The sequence below is a fragment of the Prionailurus viverrinus genome, chromosome A1 (genome assembly GCF_022837055.1).
Source record: "Prionailurus viverrinus isolate Anna chromosome A1, UM_Priviv_1.0, whole genome shotgun sequence".
Classification (NCBI taxonomy): Eukaryota; Metazoa; Chordata; class Mammalia; order Carnivora; family Felidae; genus Prionailurus; species Prionailurus viverrinus.
The window spans coordinates 193,641,946-193,658,459 of NC_062561.1; the positions used below are offsets into that span (position 1 = coordinate 193,641,946).

General features: G+C 41.0%; 2 protein-coding genes across 4 annotated transcripts in view; one reads left to right on the forward strand and one right to left on the reverse strand.

Annotated features, from left to right (window-relative positions):
- Positions 1 to 9,117, reverse strand: part of MRPL22 (mitochondrial ribosomal protein L22) — a 35,319-nt gene extending 26,202 nt beyond the window's left edge. The window contains exons 1-2 of one of the 2 annotated variants that reach the window (XM_047867589.1): positions 8,975 to 9,117; positions 8,853 to 8,895 (exon numbers count right to left, since the gene is read on the reverse strand). In XM_047867589.1, the coding sequence (XP_047723545.1) occupies positions 8,853 to 8,895; positions 8,975 to 9,002 (71 nt within the window). In that variant the 5' untranslated portion in view covers positions 9,003 to 9,117. The remainder of the gene's footprint in view (positions 1 to 8,852; positions 8,896 to 8,974) is intronic. The other variant, XM_047867580.1, reaches the window with a different exon arrangement.
- A 1,280-nt stretch (positions 9,118 to 10,397) lies between these two features.
- GEMIN5 (gem nuclear organelle associated protein 5) overlaps positions 10,398 to 16,514 on the forward strand; it is a 41,672-nt gene continuing 35,555 nt past the window's right edge. Inside the window, exons 1-5 of one of the 2 annotated variants that reach the window (XM_047858846.1) lie at positions 10,398 to 10,625; positions 11,434 to 11,594; positions 12,284 to 12,465; positions 15,300 to 15,451; positions 15,646 to 15,765. In XM_047858846.1, coding sequence (XP_047714802.1) covers positions 10,460 to 10,625; positions 11,434 to 11,594; positions 12,284 to 12,465; positions 15,300 to 15,451; positions 15,646 to 15,765 — 781 coding nt within the window. In that variant the 5' untranslated portion in view covers positions 10,398 to 10,459. The remainder of the gene's footprint in view (positions 10,626 to 11,433; positions 11,595 to 12,283; positions 12,466 to 15,299; positions 15,452 to 15,645; positions 15,766 to 16,514) is intronic. The other variant, XM_047858854.1, reaches the window with a different exon arrangement.

Here is a 16,514-nt window from a genome sequence, read left to right on the forward strand (position 1 = left end):
AGTCTTTTAGTTTTTAAATCATTCGGACTAAAGAATTTAAAAAACCTATTCTCCTACTGGCTCATTTTTCCTATTCTACCTCAAATTCACCATTTTACATCCCAATATTAAGATCAGTACAATCTGGGGCACCTGAGTGGTTCAGTCGGTTAAGTGTCCGACTTCGGCTCAGGTCATGATCTCACAGTTCATGAGTTCGACCCCCACATCGGGCTCTGGGCTGGCAGCATGGAGCCTGGAGCCTATTTCGGATTCTGTGTCTCCTTCTCTCTGCCCCTCCCCCATTCATGCTCTGTTTCTCTTTCTCTCTCAAAAATAAATAAACATTAAAAAAGAAAAAAAGATCAGATGGTTCATACTATCTAAATACTTGACTAAACCTTTGCCATCCACATATAGGCTCCACTATTTTAAGTGAAAAGTACAAAATTAGGAGACATGATGCTAGAGGGCAGAATTTCCAAAAAAAGAAAAAAAAAGGCAAAACCATAAGCTAAATAATGAGGGCAGAGACTACAGAGTCAAGTAAACCTGAGTCTAAATCCCAACTTTAATACAAGGTAAATGGACTTAGGAAAGTCACATAACTTTTTCGAGCTCAGTTTCCTCATCAGTAGATGGAGTAATAACAGTAATTACCTCATAGGCTTCTTAAGGAGCTCAAATAAGATATTTTAAGTAAAATACTTAACCTGATGCTTAAAAGGGCTCAATAAAATTGATGTTATTACTTTCAGAATGAGAATAATACCCACTTCATTCTGTTGATGGTGGATAATTAATATACTGCACTCTACAGCATCTAGCACATAATAAACACTGATGGCTAGTATTAATTTTATTTTTTCTAATTTTTTTATTTAAAAAATTTTTTTTTAATATTTATTTATTTTTGAGAGAGACAGAGAGAGAATGCAAGTGGGTTAGGGGCAGAGAGAGAGGGAGACACAGAATCCCAAGCAGGCTCCAGGCCCTGAGCTGTCAGCACAGAGCCCGACATGGGGCTCGAACTCACAGGCCGTGAGATCATGACCTGAGCCAAAGTCGGACATTCAACCAACTGAGCCACCCAGGCGCCCTTAATTTTATTTTATTTATTTTGAGATAGACAATGTGAGTGCCAGTGGAGGAGGGGCAATGAGAGAGGGAGAGAGAGAGACTCCCAAGCAGGCTCTGCACTGTCAGCACAGAGTCCAACACAGGGCTCAAACTCACAAACCATGAGATCATGACCTGAGCCAAAATCAGACACTTAACCGACTGAGCCAGCCAGGCATTCCTAGTATTAATTTTAAATAAGGCCCTCTGAACAGTTCATCTCTCCTAGTCTCCAGAAAAAATGAACACTGTGAACTGTAAACTTTATTATCACACAATTCCAAGCCTTCTCACATTTGGAATCATGACCGTTTGCTTGAAGCTGTAATTCATGGGTACACTAAGTTTATCCACTCTTTGGTCCTCAGCTTCTTTATGAAAAGAGGAATTGGAGTGTATCATCTCTAGGGTCTCTCTGAACCTTAATTCTATCTCAAATCTCATTGTTGACAGCAGGATTACAGAAACACAAGCCTCTTGGCTTCTATTTAATTCTTCTTCTGTGAAACCACTATTACACTAACCAGTCTTAAAGAATGCTTGAGGGTGAGGCCCATGCCTTCTGTATACATCATATCTAACACAGTGTCCTGTACTCAAATCAATACACATTTAGTGAATTACATATGGTGCTTAATAAATTAAACACATTGTGAATCAACAATGACAAAGCTTTCTGAATACCTACAATACTTTCAGGGTTCAGATGGTTCATAAAACGAACTATCAGGCAAATACTAAACAATTGTAATCAAATTAAATTATTATTCCAAGCAGAGTACTTAATTCAGAAGTGTATTAAAACAAAAGTTCTTACACGCCCTCTCCTGGTCAACTATTGGAATTAAAGCAGAAAATGAAGCAATCATGAGGTAAATTGAAAATACGTAATTCAAAACTTAACTATGTAATTCAAAACTTACAACTTTTGAGACCTGTGTAAGAAATACTGCAAAGAGTCACTAGAGAAAGCGGATTCAAGAAAAGGAAATTTGTGGAATTAACAAATGATAACATGAGCTATTGCTAGAATCCATTTCCTTCTATAAAACTGTTTTCCCGGGGCGCCTGGGTGGCGCAGTCGGTTAAGCGTCCGACTTCAGCCAGGTCATGATCTTGCGGTCTGTGAGTTCGAGCCCCGCATCAGGCTCTGGGCTGATGGCTCAGAGCCTGGAGCCTGTTTCCGATTCTGTGTCTCCCTCTCTCTCTGCCCCTCCCCCGTTCATGCTCTGTCTCTCTCTGTCCCAAAAATAAATAAACGTTGAAAAAAAAAAAAATAAATTAAAAAAAAAAAATAAAACTGTTTTCCAACAAACATTAAATTTTAGGTCCGCCTAGCAATCTAGTTTATTGTTAGCATTCTAAAAAATCAAAGCAAGTTAAAACCTTAAAAAAAAAAAAAAAACAAAAAACACTGAAAGGCATCCAAGATCAACTTTTATCATTTTGAAGTTCAAGGACCATTACTGATATTTGCAACATCCTCACATTTACTGGAAAGCCCAAATCCCTTTAGCTTCACTGCACCTCTGTAAATTGGATGAAGGAAGGTAGGCATGAACCAAGTCTCCAGAATGCCTGTACACACAAGCACACACACAGGTGCCCACAGTCTGGTGAGACTGCCAGAGCTCAAACGGAAAGTGGGTGGTATACTGGAACCAGCATATGAATTTCCTTACTCCTGTTACTCTGGTGTCTTCTATCTACCAATACTTAAGGATACTTAAGGACTATCACTTTTCAAATTCTTCCCACAGTCATCAGACATTGAAGAGTGGCAGATACAAAGCAAATTTTAGGATTAAGAATTCAGATAAAACAAGATCTCAAAGTTTCTAAAGTCACAATTTCAGAAATTATACTTCCTATGTATTACTCAAAATTCATCTTGAAATCTAGTGCAAGGTATACCCAAATCCCAAGTAAAGATATGACTGGCCTCTGGCTCAATCTTGAGGTTACTATATGCAGGTTATTAAATGCATCAAGGTGAAAAATTCTTTGTTCCAAAATTACTTCTGTTAACACTGTTAATCCCACACTTGAAACTGAATAAAAGAACATCCTGCATCTTGTCTCAATTAGCATCTAAAATAAATGGCTGAAGTGATATGTATATTGTCATAATTCAATATAATTTCACTTGGTTAAAGTCAAGGACAATCACACAAGGAAACAAGAGTTTAGCAAGCAAACAAAATTCCAGCAACTTTGGACCATGGTAAACTCAGAAGTTTCTCAACCACTGCAATATTGATATTTGGGGCCAGATCATTCTTTGTTGTGGGGGCTATCCTGTGCCTTGTAGGATGCTTAGTAGGATCCCTCAACTCTAGCCACTCTAGTAGCACCCCTGGCCTGAGCTGGGACAACCAAAAATGTCTCCAGATATTGCCAAATGTCCTAGGGGGCTGGAGGGGCAAAAATTGACCCCTGCTGCAAGTTTTTGCAGACTAGGGAGCATGACTTCTCTGTTCCAAAAGGTTTCTGTTATTATGCTATACACATGTGGATGATTAATAAGCCAGATTTTCTCACTATGTAAACCAAGAAGGACCAAATGCCTAAATTCCACATTCCTTTTTGTTAAGTTTATTTACTTATTTACTTATTTTTATTTTTAAAAATTTTTAACTTTTTTTAAAAGGTTTATTTATTTTTGAGAGATAGAGGGCAAGCGGGGGAGGGGAACAGAGAGAGGGAGACACAGAATCAATCCAAAGCAGTCTCCAGGCTCGGAGCTGTCAGCACAGAGCTCAACGTGGGGCTAGAACCTATGAAGCAGGAGATCATGACCTGAGCCGAAGTTGGCTGCCCAACCGACTGAGCCACCAAGCGCCCCAGTTTATTTATTTTTGAGAGAGATCTGTAAATGCTGGCTGCCTCAGGAATCAATCCTTGTACTCTTATAATTTCTACTTCACTCTATGGTGAAGCCAACCAGTCTCATGGCTTTAAACACTCTTCATGCACTGATGACTCCTGAATTGACATCCTTTCCCTGAATTCCAAACTCATATATATTCAATTGCCTACTTTCATCTACACTTGAAAGCTTACTGGATGTTACAAATTTAATAAGCCTCAAACTGAACTTGTGATATTCTCCCCAAAATCTGCTCCTCTGATAGCTTGCTCCCTCATTTCCTTCACATCTTTACTCAAATGTTATCTTCTTGGTGAGGACTTACCTATCCAAACTTGTAACCCCTCTCCAATATATACACACTACCTGTTCCCATTTTCTGCTTACATTTTCTCCTAAGCAGTTGTCATTGTCTAATACACTCTACATTTTACTTATCAAGTGCTTTCCTCAATAGACTGTGAGGGATTACTCTGGTTTTGTTCACTGCAAAATCTCTAGTGTTAGAGTAGTCCTGGGGAGGGGCGCCTGGGTGGCTCAGTCGGTTGAGCACCCAACTTTGGCTCAGGTCATGATCTCGTGGTCTGTGAGTTCAAGCCCTGCATCGGGCTCTGTGCTGACAGCTCAGAGCCTAGAGCCTGGAGCCTCCTTTGGATTCTGTGTCTCCCTCTCTCTCTGCCCCTCCCCTGCTCATGCTCTGTCTCTCTCTCTGTCAAAAATAAATAACCATTAAAAAAAAAATTTTTTTTTAATTAAAAAAAAAATCTTTTTTAATTAAAAAAAAAAAAAAAGAACAGTACCTGGCGGGGCACCTGGGTGGCTCAGTCAGTTGAGTGTCTGACTTCGGCTCAAGTCATGATCTCACAGTTCGTGAATTCAAGCCCTGCGTCAGGCTCTGTGCTGGCAGCTGGGAGCCTGGAGCCTGCTTTGGATTCTGTGTCTCCCTCTCTGCCCCGCCCCAACTCGCGCTCTGTCTCTCTCAACAATAAATAAACATTTAAAAAATTAAAAAATTTACGAGTTTCTTTTTGGCCTCATATTTTTCATTTAATCTTTTTCTGCCTTTCAGGGGGACATGTCTGATGCTCAGCCATTATCTTGGGCACAGTCTACTAAATCTATTCACTTTTTTTTATTTCTCAAATTGTTATAATATGCATTATCTAATTTTTAGTTTCCTATATATTTAGTGGTCTACACCTAGGACTGTTAGTTTATCCACTTTCAGGAAATCTAGCTGGATTCAGAATTTAAATTATGTGTCAAAGCCCCCTTAACAAGCAATAGGCACAACCATCATTATTAAACTCATGCTTTCTAGCTCTTTCACTGGGCCTTGCATCCCTCCCCAGTACACTGTGACAAAGTTACTCTGTATATTCCCCTAATCCCAGTTGTTAAAAAGTATCTACATATATATACATACATATACATATATATACATTTACACACACAACACACACACACACACACACACACACACACACAGATACCTCTAAGAGAGTATGTTTTATATATGAGGCCACTATGCCTCTACACTTTTTATTAAAAACTATCATGGATTTACTATTTTTCTTCCTAACTAGAAGCATACCAAGGAATACACACACACACACACACACACACACACACACACACACACACACACAATTATTATGTAGCCCAGTACTGCCAGATCACTATTATTTCAAAAGTTTGAAAATCTGGGTTTCTTTGTGAAATTTTTAAATGTTGTTAACAAATTCTAACAACCACAGAACACACTCTGGGGGCAAAAAAAAAAAAAAAAAAAAAACATATTGGAGTACACATGCAATAAATAATTCCTTTGGGGGCGCCTGGGTGGCGCAGTCGGTTAAGCGTCCGACTTCAGCCAGGTCACGATCTCGCGGTCCGGGAGTTCGAGCCCCGCGTCGGGCTCTGGGCTGATGGCTCAGAGCCTGGAGCCTGTTTCCAATTCTGTGTCTCCCTCTCTCTCTGTCCCTCCCCCGTTCATGCTCTGTCTCTCTCTGTCCCAAAAATAAATAAATAAATGTTGAAAAAAAAATTTTTTTTTAAATAATAATAATAATTCCTTTGGACTAGGTTGGACAGTTTATAACATCTGATGTAGTTAATACCTTTTGATGTTTTAGAATCAAAATAAATAGTATGATTTTATCTCTATATAATTCACTGACTGTATAATATTTTAGTTACATATAAATAATTAAATTATATATGTATATTTTTTGAAGAATGGATATGATAATTAAAATTATGTGAAAAAATTAAAAAAAAAAAACAGAATAGTACCTAGTACACATAAGGCACTAAATATATGTTTGTAGAATGAATTAAAGAATACAGGGAATAGCCAGGTAACATAAATAAGAGGGCTTGGAATTAGTGAAGGATTTTACACATGGTTAAAAAATGAGGAAAACTGAGGGCACTGGGGTGGCTCAGTCAGTTGGGCATCCAACTTCATCTCAGGTCACGATCTCATGGCTTGCAGGTTCGAGCCCTGCATCAGGCTCTGTGCCAATTCAGATTCTGTGTCTTCCTCTCTCTCTCTGCCCCTTGCCCAGTCACACACTCTCTCTCTAAATAAATAAATAAATAAATAAATAAATAAATAAATAAATAAAAGTAATAAAAAATTTTTAAACGAGGAAAACTGAAGAGTATAGGCCCTATCTAAAGAGTGGTACACTTTTTAGCTCTAGAAAATTGTTGCCATATTTTGTGATGCATAAGATAATCTGGAAACCTGGATTTTTATAAGAAGCTGCCAGTTTTTTTAATTCAAATTTCAAACGTTTTTAAATCCTGTGTAGCCCAAACAAAACACATCTGCAGGCCTGATTCATCACCCAGACAATGTTTTGTTTAGGTCCTAGATTTGACTTGTATTAACTGTGTAGCCTTCAGTAAGTCATTAAAATTCTCAAATGCATCCATCAGTAAAATGGGGAGACTTGGAATTCAAAAGCTGGAAACTGTTATTCCACTACCAAATACAGCCTACAGAAAAGTTTTATTTGGTTAGCACTTTTTCTTAACCCATTTCAATGCCTTTAGATGAGGAATGCACTCTACTAATTGCCACAGGCCCTACCACTTTCTCTCATTTTACACAGACTGCTTCTTCCAGTTCATTTCCATTAACTGAGTGCCCATCTATATGCAATGAAGTTTCATCACTGAATTAGAAAATCTCTAAGATTTTACAGAGTTAGCATGAGCATTAATTATACCTTCTCTATTTAGTTTTTACATAACCATTTGTCTATTAGAAAGTCCAGACTAGGGATTCACAAAATTATTTATACTCTTTCACAACCAGAAAGAGCCTTAATGATTATCTAGCAAAATTGAACCCTTTTGTATTACATAGATGAAAAGACTGAGGCCAAACTGCTTAAGTTGCTTGCTCAGAGCTTCCCCGTATGGTCAGTGCAGGACAATTTAAGCTGACAAACATTAACAAAATATTCACTTTGTGCAAGACCATAACCTGGAGCTACAAAGAGAAACAAGAACTGTTGCTACTTCTCCAGGGTATACAGCTAGTAAAGGGCACAGACACATTAACACGAAGTCCCTATTTAAGAGGCACATGCTAAAAGGAGAGATTAATTTGTTTCTTTTTTAGTGGGATCTGAGAAACCTCCTAAGAAGGAAACATTTGAACAGGGTTTAAATAATTAGAACTCATATTATAGACAAGAAGTGAAAGCACAGCATGAAAAAGCCAAGAAGCAAATAAATGGACAGCATATTCAACAAAAGTAAGTAAATCAGCATAGTTGGGGTGGAATGATAAAAAATAATCTGAAAAAGCAAAGCATAAACAAATCCTAAGGAGCAGTGCCTCCTATTTTCTTCTTTAGCCTACTGACCCAAACACCGAGAACAGAGCTAAATATAATGGGAACACATTAATAATTTATAATGAATAAAACAGTAATGGCAGACAGAATCTAAGGTGGGATTGTTATATGTCATGCACTATACTAAACACTTCATATGCACTACCTCCTTTAATTCTCATTCAACAATCAATGACATAGGTACTAATATTACTCTCATAGCATATATAAGTACTAAAACTCAAAAAGGATAGTTTTTCCAAAATCACACCGCTTAAAAAGTGCATTCACACCCAACTTACCTGTCTCTCCAAAGCCTATGACATAAACCAAGATAAACTCCAACAAATGCAACGATCAGACAATTTACAATCAGATTATCAATCTCCAAATATCAATAGCTGTACTGCAGAAGAGGGACAAGGAGGTGACAGAGAAAGGCTCCTTGCCAGGGCCGATTTAACTGCATTCCCTAACCTTAAAAACGCTTCCGTCCTGAGGTCTAAGAATGCTCTGGGGAAGACAGTATAAAGCTTTAAAACTTCCTATGACCAGGGGAACCTTATTTTACTTTGGGGAACTTCAATTTCCTTGTCTGAAAAATGGTAGAGCAATACCTACACTATGCTGGATGTTATGAGAATGAGATAATGCATATAAAGCGTTTAACACAATTCCAGGCACGTCGTAAAGCTCAGTTGTCTACAACACAGTCCCTGCTCATGTAATCAAGTAACTAGAGGGGGAACTAGAAAAGTTGGAGGCTCCCAACACGGTTTGGGAGAATATAACCATATTCGGAGACTGTTTGGAAAAGAGATCCAAAATGTCCCTTAAGTGATAGGTTACCCTGATTCCCTCAGGGCCATGCAATACGGCAGCGGAACGACGGAGTAACCAAGCAGAGACTGGCCGTTCTGTTCCCCTCCACAGCCCTAGAGCCTAAGGCAGAGGGCGGCACAGGGGCTCAGTAACTGACAAACTTGCAAAGAGGCCTCCAGCCCTCTGTAACTCCAAGGGGAAAGACTTACCCTAAGGCCAGCTTCCCCCTCAGATTCTGCATCCATAATGCACCTGAAACATCAACACAAGCCGTCAGCTGAGCCCACCTCCGCTCCTTTCTGCCTCCCCTAAACCACTAAGAAATCCCTACCCAAACGTTCCAGTGCTGCCGCCGCCATCTTTCTCCCTCCCTCTACGGAAGCCTCTGAGCTCCTGCGCTGCCTGGACGAGGCGAGTGCGCAAGTCTCAGGTTGCCCTCCCCTGCAGGAGACGCAGCAGTATTTACACCCGCGATGTTGTCATGGAGACCGCGAACGCGCTGCCTGCACTTCAGATGTGATCCGGCCAGCTTTGCCTGGGAATGAATGACTTTAATAAAGGCCGAAAACTAGTGAGTTTCCGGAAACTCATCAGGATCCCGAGAAATTGAGAAACTTCACCTCACAAACGTTCTGAAAGGATTAGAAAAAACAGAGACCGTGAACAAGCCACCTAACGTGGGTGGGCCTCAGTTTTCGTGTCAGAGAAACAGAAATAACGATCCCTACCGCAGAGGCTTGCTGTAAAAATCACGAGATCATGTGGAAAGCTCTTTTAAAGAAAAAACAGCTCAAATACAAAGTACGATGTCCTAATCCCTGTTAATCTCCAGGTTGGCCTCCAAGAGATAAATTAATATACATCAGGAATTTGCTATCATATATGCCCGGCAGGCATTTCACTAAATCCCAAGTATTCCTCACAGCAATCCAACAAGGCATGGATTATCATCTTCCTTCTCCAATGAGGAAACAGATTCGTTTAGGGTAAATTCAGATAACTGGCAAAATCACTAATTCAGTGTAGGACTGGATGCCTCGGAAGTTAGTGCCCCTACCCACAACCAAATATATGTTTGACCTCTCTGTATTAGAATCGATATTTCAGGTTTCGTTCGCTACAGATGCAGGAGTGCCAAGTACGCTATGCAAACAAGCAACACAGGGGCAGGAGAGTGTAAACGCAGAATCTGAAATTTCCATTCCTTTTCCTCCACAGCAGTCCCTTTCACCGAGTCGGCAATCAACGAGGCCATTCTATTCTACTCCTCTTTGGGTACCAAGACTCTAGAGCCAGAATTTCCAGCCAGTTGCAGAATCTCCTCCTTTCCTTTCAGATTTCTGATTTGAACTTTTATCTTTTTGCTACCTGGCTTGCTGTAGGTATCTGTAAAGAATCTCCAGAGTTAGCAAAGTGCCCAGAGCGTTCAAAAATACTCGACGGGATAGAGGTTGAACAGGTCCAAAAAGTAAAGCTGCTGTGCGGGGAGGTGACTCCGCTAGACTAACCCTTTAATTATGTGCCTTGCTGTAGGAGGTGAAAATGCCTAACCCCCAGGCTGGACTGTGGCAGCACCAGACCTTCCGGCCCCGGGCGGGGCTGCGGGGCAGAGCGCCAGGCTCGCGTCAGCGTTCTTCCCAGCCCGGGGACTGCGGGAGCGGAGCGCGCGGTGCCTCCTGGGCCTCGGCGCGCGCCGTAGCGGCGGGCCCGGCGAGGCGGGGCTCCGAGCCAACCCCGCCCCCTTCCCGGCTACGGCGTGGGGCTGCTATCTGTCTGCGCCTGTGGCTCGTTCGTCTTTTCCCAGTGGCCTGTGATCATGGGGCAGGAGCCGCGCACGCTGCCGCCCTCTCCTAACTGGTACTGCGCCCGATGCAGTGATGCCGTGCCTGGGGGCCTCTTCGGCTTCGCGGCGCGGACCTCCGTTTTCCTTGTCCGCGTGGGCCCGGGCGCCGGCGCGATCCCTGGGACGCCCCCATTTCGAGGTAACTCCCCACCTCTGGGCCCCCTCCTTCCTGCCCTTCTTGGGTTCGCCAGAGGCGCTAAGTGGGTTTTTCTAGCTACCCTTCTCTACAGATGGGGAAACTTGAGGCCCAGGTAGGCAGAAAGATCTCTCAGAGTCACTAAGCTTAGTTGCGTCCGTATCTCCAAGATTGAGCTACACCACGTTGTGGCTGAGCAGTCCCGCCTCCTGGTGCTCTCACGTCGGACCGCTCACTCCCTGAAGTTATCCCTATCTAGACCCAGGCATTTATAACATGTGTGGCCTCCCTCCCCCTACGCAGCGCGCGCCGGCCCCCTAGAAGCCTTTCTGGGTTTAAGGGGCTGCCTACAGCGCCAGGCCCTACGCAAGATCCTGCAAATACAGAATACTCGTTGCTGTAAGATTAATGTGTTGAGCCAGATGCTTTCGGGCTCCAAACTAGATTTTGATCATGCCTTGGGATGTGGCAAGCCAGGTATTTGTTTCCCAAATGACCTCTGGCCAGATCTAAATAAGAATCACTTTTACATTCTTCATTTGAGCCACTCCTCAGCCTGTGAACGGTCAGCACCAAGGGATAGCAACAGCATTTTACCGTTGAAAAGAGTGAGGCTCAAGGAGATAAAATGACTGGGCTGAAGTCCTGTGGCAGAGCCAGAACCAGCACTTGGGATTTCTGATTGTGAGTGCCTGGATATTTTTGTTATACCACGGGATAAGTGAGGTCCCACCCCACCCATCTAAGAACAGAATGATTCTGCCAGGAATCTCAGGTAGCACTCTAACCTGGAATCTGGTTTTGCTTGAAGTCATAGGGGAATTGGTGGGACACACCGAAAGGGTCTCTGGCTTCACGTTTTCACATCACCCGGGTCAATACAACCTTTGTGCCACGAGCTCTGATGATGGGACTGTGAAAATCTGGGATGTGGAGACAAAAGCAGTTGTGACAGAGCATGCACTCCATCAGGTACCATGGCTTACTGGTTTCTCAGACCATTATTAGATATCTGTGCTGAGGGTTCTTTTGTTTCAAGTATGCTAGCTCATCTGTTAATTTTTATGATAATGTTCATTAGTTGGATGAGAATAAGATGCCTCAAAACTTTTTTGGAAGGAGATAACATATAAACCAGAGGTCAGCAAACTACAGTGTGCTGCCTGTTTTTGCAGATTGTTTTATTGGAATACTACCACAGTCAATTCATTTAAGTATTGGCTGCTTGCATACTACAAGGCAGACTTGGGTAGTTGCACTAGAGACAGTATGGCCCACAAATCACAAAATATCTACTTTCTGGTTATGTCCATGAAAAAGACTCCTAATATAAACTGTAAATGAGTGAATAAAACTTGTTTCTAAACCAGATGATTACTTGATAAACCTGCCTTTTCAGACAGTGTAGAAAAGGAGAAGACTCATTTAATCTTAGTAAGAACTTTGCATTAAGTTATTAAAGGAAGAAATGGTTTTAATGGTTCCTTGATCCTTAGGAGCTTAAATTCTTCTACCACTTGGTTAATGTACTCTTGGCATACAAGTGGTACTAACACTAATTAAGTACCCCTCAACGTGCCTAGTATAGTACAGGTTTAAAATGAGGTAAAAATTCAGCATTGACAAATGAGAAGCAAATGTGTGTTTGTTTTGTTTTAAAGCATACAATATCAGCATTGCACTGGTCTCCTCAAGTAAAGGATTTAATAGTATCTGGAGATGAAAAAGGAGTAGTTTTCTGTTACTGGCTTAACAGAAATGACAGCCAGCACCTCTTTATAGAACCCAGGACAATTTTCTGTCTTACTTGCTCACCTCATCATGAAGATTTAGTAGCCATTGGGTAAGTACTATCCCCTCTGTATTGGTAATTTATTTTCGTTAATGAGCATATTTTGCATTTGCTTTATCTTTTCCTGTCCCTTTATTCTTCAAAGGAAATGATTTATAGGTATTAACCACTTCTTGGGCCCTTGGTAGCCTTTATTCCTATGACCTCCAGGTCCTCGCTATCTCTCTCACTGTCTTTTTATTTCCTTAGTTTCTTCGATAATGTACTTTGCTCATTCTTCATATCTGATTTCTTCAGTCAGCCTCCAAATGTAGGAAATACCCTCTTTCCCCCTTTTTCTCCCTCAGTACTCAGGCTTACAGATAACATTTACTCCTGGAGTGTCAGAGGACTCAGTCTGTCCTGGTTCTCAGCCCTCCCTCTGGATTGGGAGAGTGTTTTGGCATTGGGCTCTGCCTCCACCTTGATCAATCACCAAGGTTGTTTCACATGAACTGCCTTGAGCAGGCACCCCCCTTTCCCTCACCACTCCTTTTACCTCTATCCCAAAGATGTCCTTTCACACTAGTTTGAACACATGACATAAGCACTAGAGTGTTGGAGGAGAAAGTATGGTGGGAGTGGACTCAAGAGACTGAAGGTACAGTAGCGAAGGTACACGTGGAGACAGCAAACTTTTGTTTGTTGAACAAATGTGCGTAGACATGAAGCCAGAGGAGGTATGTGGCAGTTAAGGGAATATTAAATGGAAAATAATAAGGGCATGTTTTTATGCTGATGGAAATGAGGCAGAAGAGGGAGAGCTGAATACACGGAAAATGTAGTAAATACAGGAGTGATGTTGAGAAGTCAAGAGGGGATTGGATCCAGATCACAAGTAGAAAGGATAAGTGAGAACATGGAAATAGGGCAGGTGAGTTTGGAGATCTAGTTGGAAGAGGAGGGTGTTTCATCCTCCTGGCTTCTGCTTTTCTCCCTGAGGCATAAACCAGAAGGTGGAGTCAGGTTCAGAGTGGGGCTGAAAGCATGCAGAAAGATGTGAAAATAGTCCTCTCAGAAAATAGGAAAATGAGCTTACTGAGAGAGAATGTAGGACAAATGGTCCCTATTGAGTGCCAGGCTATGGATCAAAGTTATGAATTCAAAGTAAACTATCCAAGCTGATTGAGAAAGACTTTGGTTGGATTCAAGAAGGTTTGGGGTTTTGTGGAATAAATACCTCTAAGAGAGAGGGCACAAAGGAGCTAATGGTGTTTTTAAAGTTGTGATCATAATGATGGATCATGAAATCTGTGGCCTGAGGGAAAGGATAGGAAGACAGGTGTGGGAGCTTAATAGTGAAATGGAAGGGATCTGTGCATGCATGCATTGGTGACCTGCTAGGTGAAGTGGCAGCAGTGGTGCACTGGGGCACTAGAGAGGGAGCAGAAAAGGTGGCAGGTAGGGATCAGAGAAGGTTGAATCAGACCAACCTTGAAAGATGAGCAAGAATTCACAAGAAGAAATCTTTCAGGTATAAGGAACTGGATAGACACAGGATTGAATCAGAATGATTTGTTTCTGGAGGATCTTCAAAGTGGTGATCCTTCTCTAAAGGGCTGATTAAAATTGCAGGACAGCTCGGTTACTGGACTATAAGGTTGCATAACTTGAAGGTTTTCAAAGTCTGTGTCTGCAAAGACCGATAACAGTCTATGTTTTTTTTTTTTTAAATAAAGCTGTAATGGGGGAAATGTTTCTAATAAAAGAAAAATAAGTAGAGCTGGAATGTGTTTTTCCCTGTAGGATTGTCTAGTATGTAGGAAATGTAAATAGGTACACCCGCTTTGGAGAGCAGTTTTGCACATTCTAGTAAAGCAAAGGTGTACACATCTTACATCCTGGCAGTTCCATTACTAGGCATCAAATCTGAAATTGTCTTAAGTGTGCATAAGATTATTAATGTCATTTTTTTGTTTGTAATAGCAAAAAACGGAAGCCCTTCAAAAGGGAAAATGAATAAACTTGTGCTGTCTTCATCAAGGGAATGCTATACAATAGTACAAATGACTGACCAGGAACTAGAGTTACATGCTTCAACATGGATGACTCACTAACAGTGAGTGAAAAAAAAAACAATCTACAGAAAAACAGACCTCATGATACCATTTCTATGAAGTTTTAAAACCTACAAAATCATCTTCTGTCATCTTTAGGAATCTATACAAAGAAAGGCTAGGAATGTTGGAACACAGAATTCACCAATATCAGTTTACCTCTGGGAAAGAGAGGGAAAGAGGTTTGATTGGGGTGGGATGTACAAAGGATTTCAACTATATTGGTAATTGGGTGTATTCTTTTCTTAAGCTGGTTCTTGGGTATTTATGTGTGTGAAAAAACTATTAGAATTTCTCAGTTTCCTCTGAATTCAAAAATGATAGTCTTGAAATATCCAGATCTAGAAGCTACAGTACTGCAGCTTTTGTTAAGTTCATAGTTAGAGAAATAGGATCACGTATTTAAAAAGGGGCGGGGAATAGGTTTAAGTGCGTTAGGTCAAATTCATCTGGAGTTAGAGGGATTGCTGGGCCCACAAATAACCATTCTTCTGTAAGTTCCCTTCAAACACAAGCATGCTTTACACCTTGAGCTTGCTGCCAGGCAGTCAATGCAATATTACTTAGTGCCAAGAGCTTGATTGGAGAGGTGGGGCACAAATGTGTCAGGACCACCAGGAAACAGAAAGTGAACACTTTGGAAAAAAGGATAAAACAAGATTCTTTCTTCCCTTCCCTCTTCCCCCAAATACACTTACCTTTTAGAAGTGTACAGTGATAACTCTTAAGTCAGAATGTTTACTGTTCTGTCTTCGTTTTCCAGTAACATTTCTAACTCTTGTTTTTTAGTTACAAGGATGGCATAGTGGTTATAATTGACATCAGTAAGAAAGGAGAAGTTATTCACAGGCTTCGAGGCCACGATGATGAGATTCACTCCATAGCCTGGTGTCCCCTGCCTGGCGAAGATTGTTTATCCATAAGTCAAGAGGAAAATTCAGGTAGAGATGATTTAAGACCTAAAGAACAATGTGGATAAAACTGTATCATTTGAATTACATTTAAAACTTTAGCTCTTACAGTTCAGATCTATAAATGTAGTATCTAAGTTTTAGGATCCCTTGAAAACTAGTTTTTCTTTTGACAAGTTCATGTTTCATGTAAATTAAAAACAAAATTACCATCTCTACCCTAGAAGAACCTGCAATTCCCAATGGTAAAGTCACAGTACAAACTCCAGTAACAAAAGGCTGCTACTTAGCCACTGGAAGCAAAGATCAGACCATTCGAATCTGGAGCTGCTCTAGAGGCCGAGGTAAGATTCGTGTTTGGTGTTTCTTTTGTGATATAACCTATAGTGACTGGTAGAAGTAGAAACTTTTTTATTGTGTCTTGTTATCCTAAGAGTGTGTCATCAGCTAGAAGGCAGTTCTTTACTTTTCTATCCAGAAAGTTGCTTCACCAGTTTAGCCTGGGCTAGAACTCCCTGTGCTCTGAACATCTGACTTTGGTTTTGGACCAAAGAGGGTTTCTGATGCGTTCATAGAAGGGTCATCGTTTGTCATGGAAGGCAAGATGTTGGTTATAAGGATAGGAATGTTGGAACTTTGCAAGGCCTGAATCAGAGGATTGGGAAAGATCTCTAGAGCTAAAGGTTTTAATACACAAATGCAGAATAATACGTACCCAGTGTAGAAGCGCATGTTTAAATGTTAAAGTTCTTTTTATCCAAATTACAGGGACCCTCAGTCATTCGGCTTTCCCAGGCTTCTCTCTTTGAACAGAACTTTTGCCTTCAATTTATAAATTGAGAGGAACTCCAAGCAGAGTGGATGTTACACTTATAGTAAAACTCTAGCCTTTGTCTTTATAGCAGTCTTCTTTCTCTATATGCTTTAGTGCATATAAAGCAAATAGCATAGTGCTTGGCCATAATTCTAACATAGTCAGTGGTAACTAATACAATAATTTTGGAAATGGAATTTTTTTAAAGAATTTTGGACTGCTTTTGGAGATACTAGGGCTGATACTCCCAGGTGGGACAACATAAGGCCCAGGATCCCT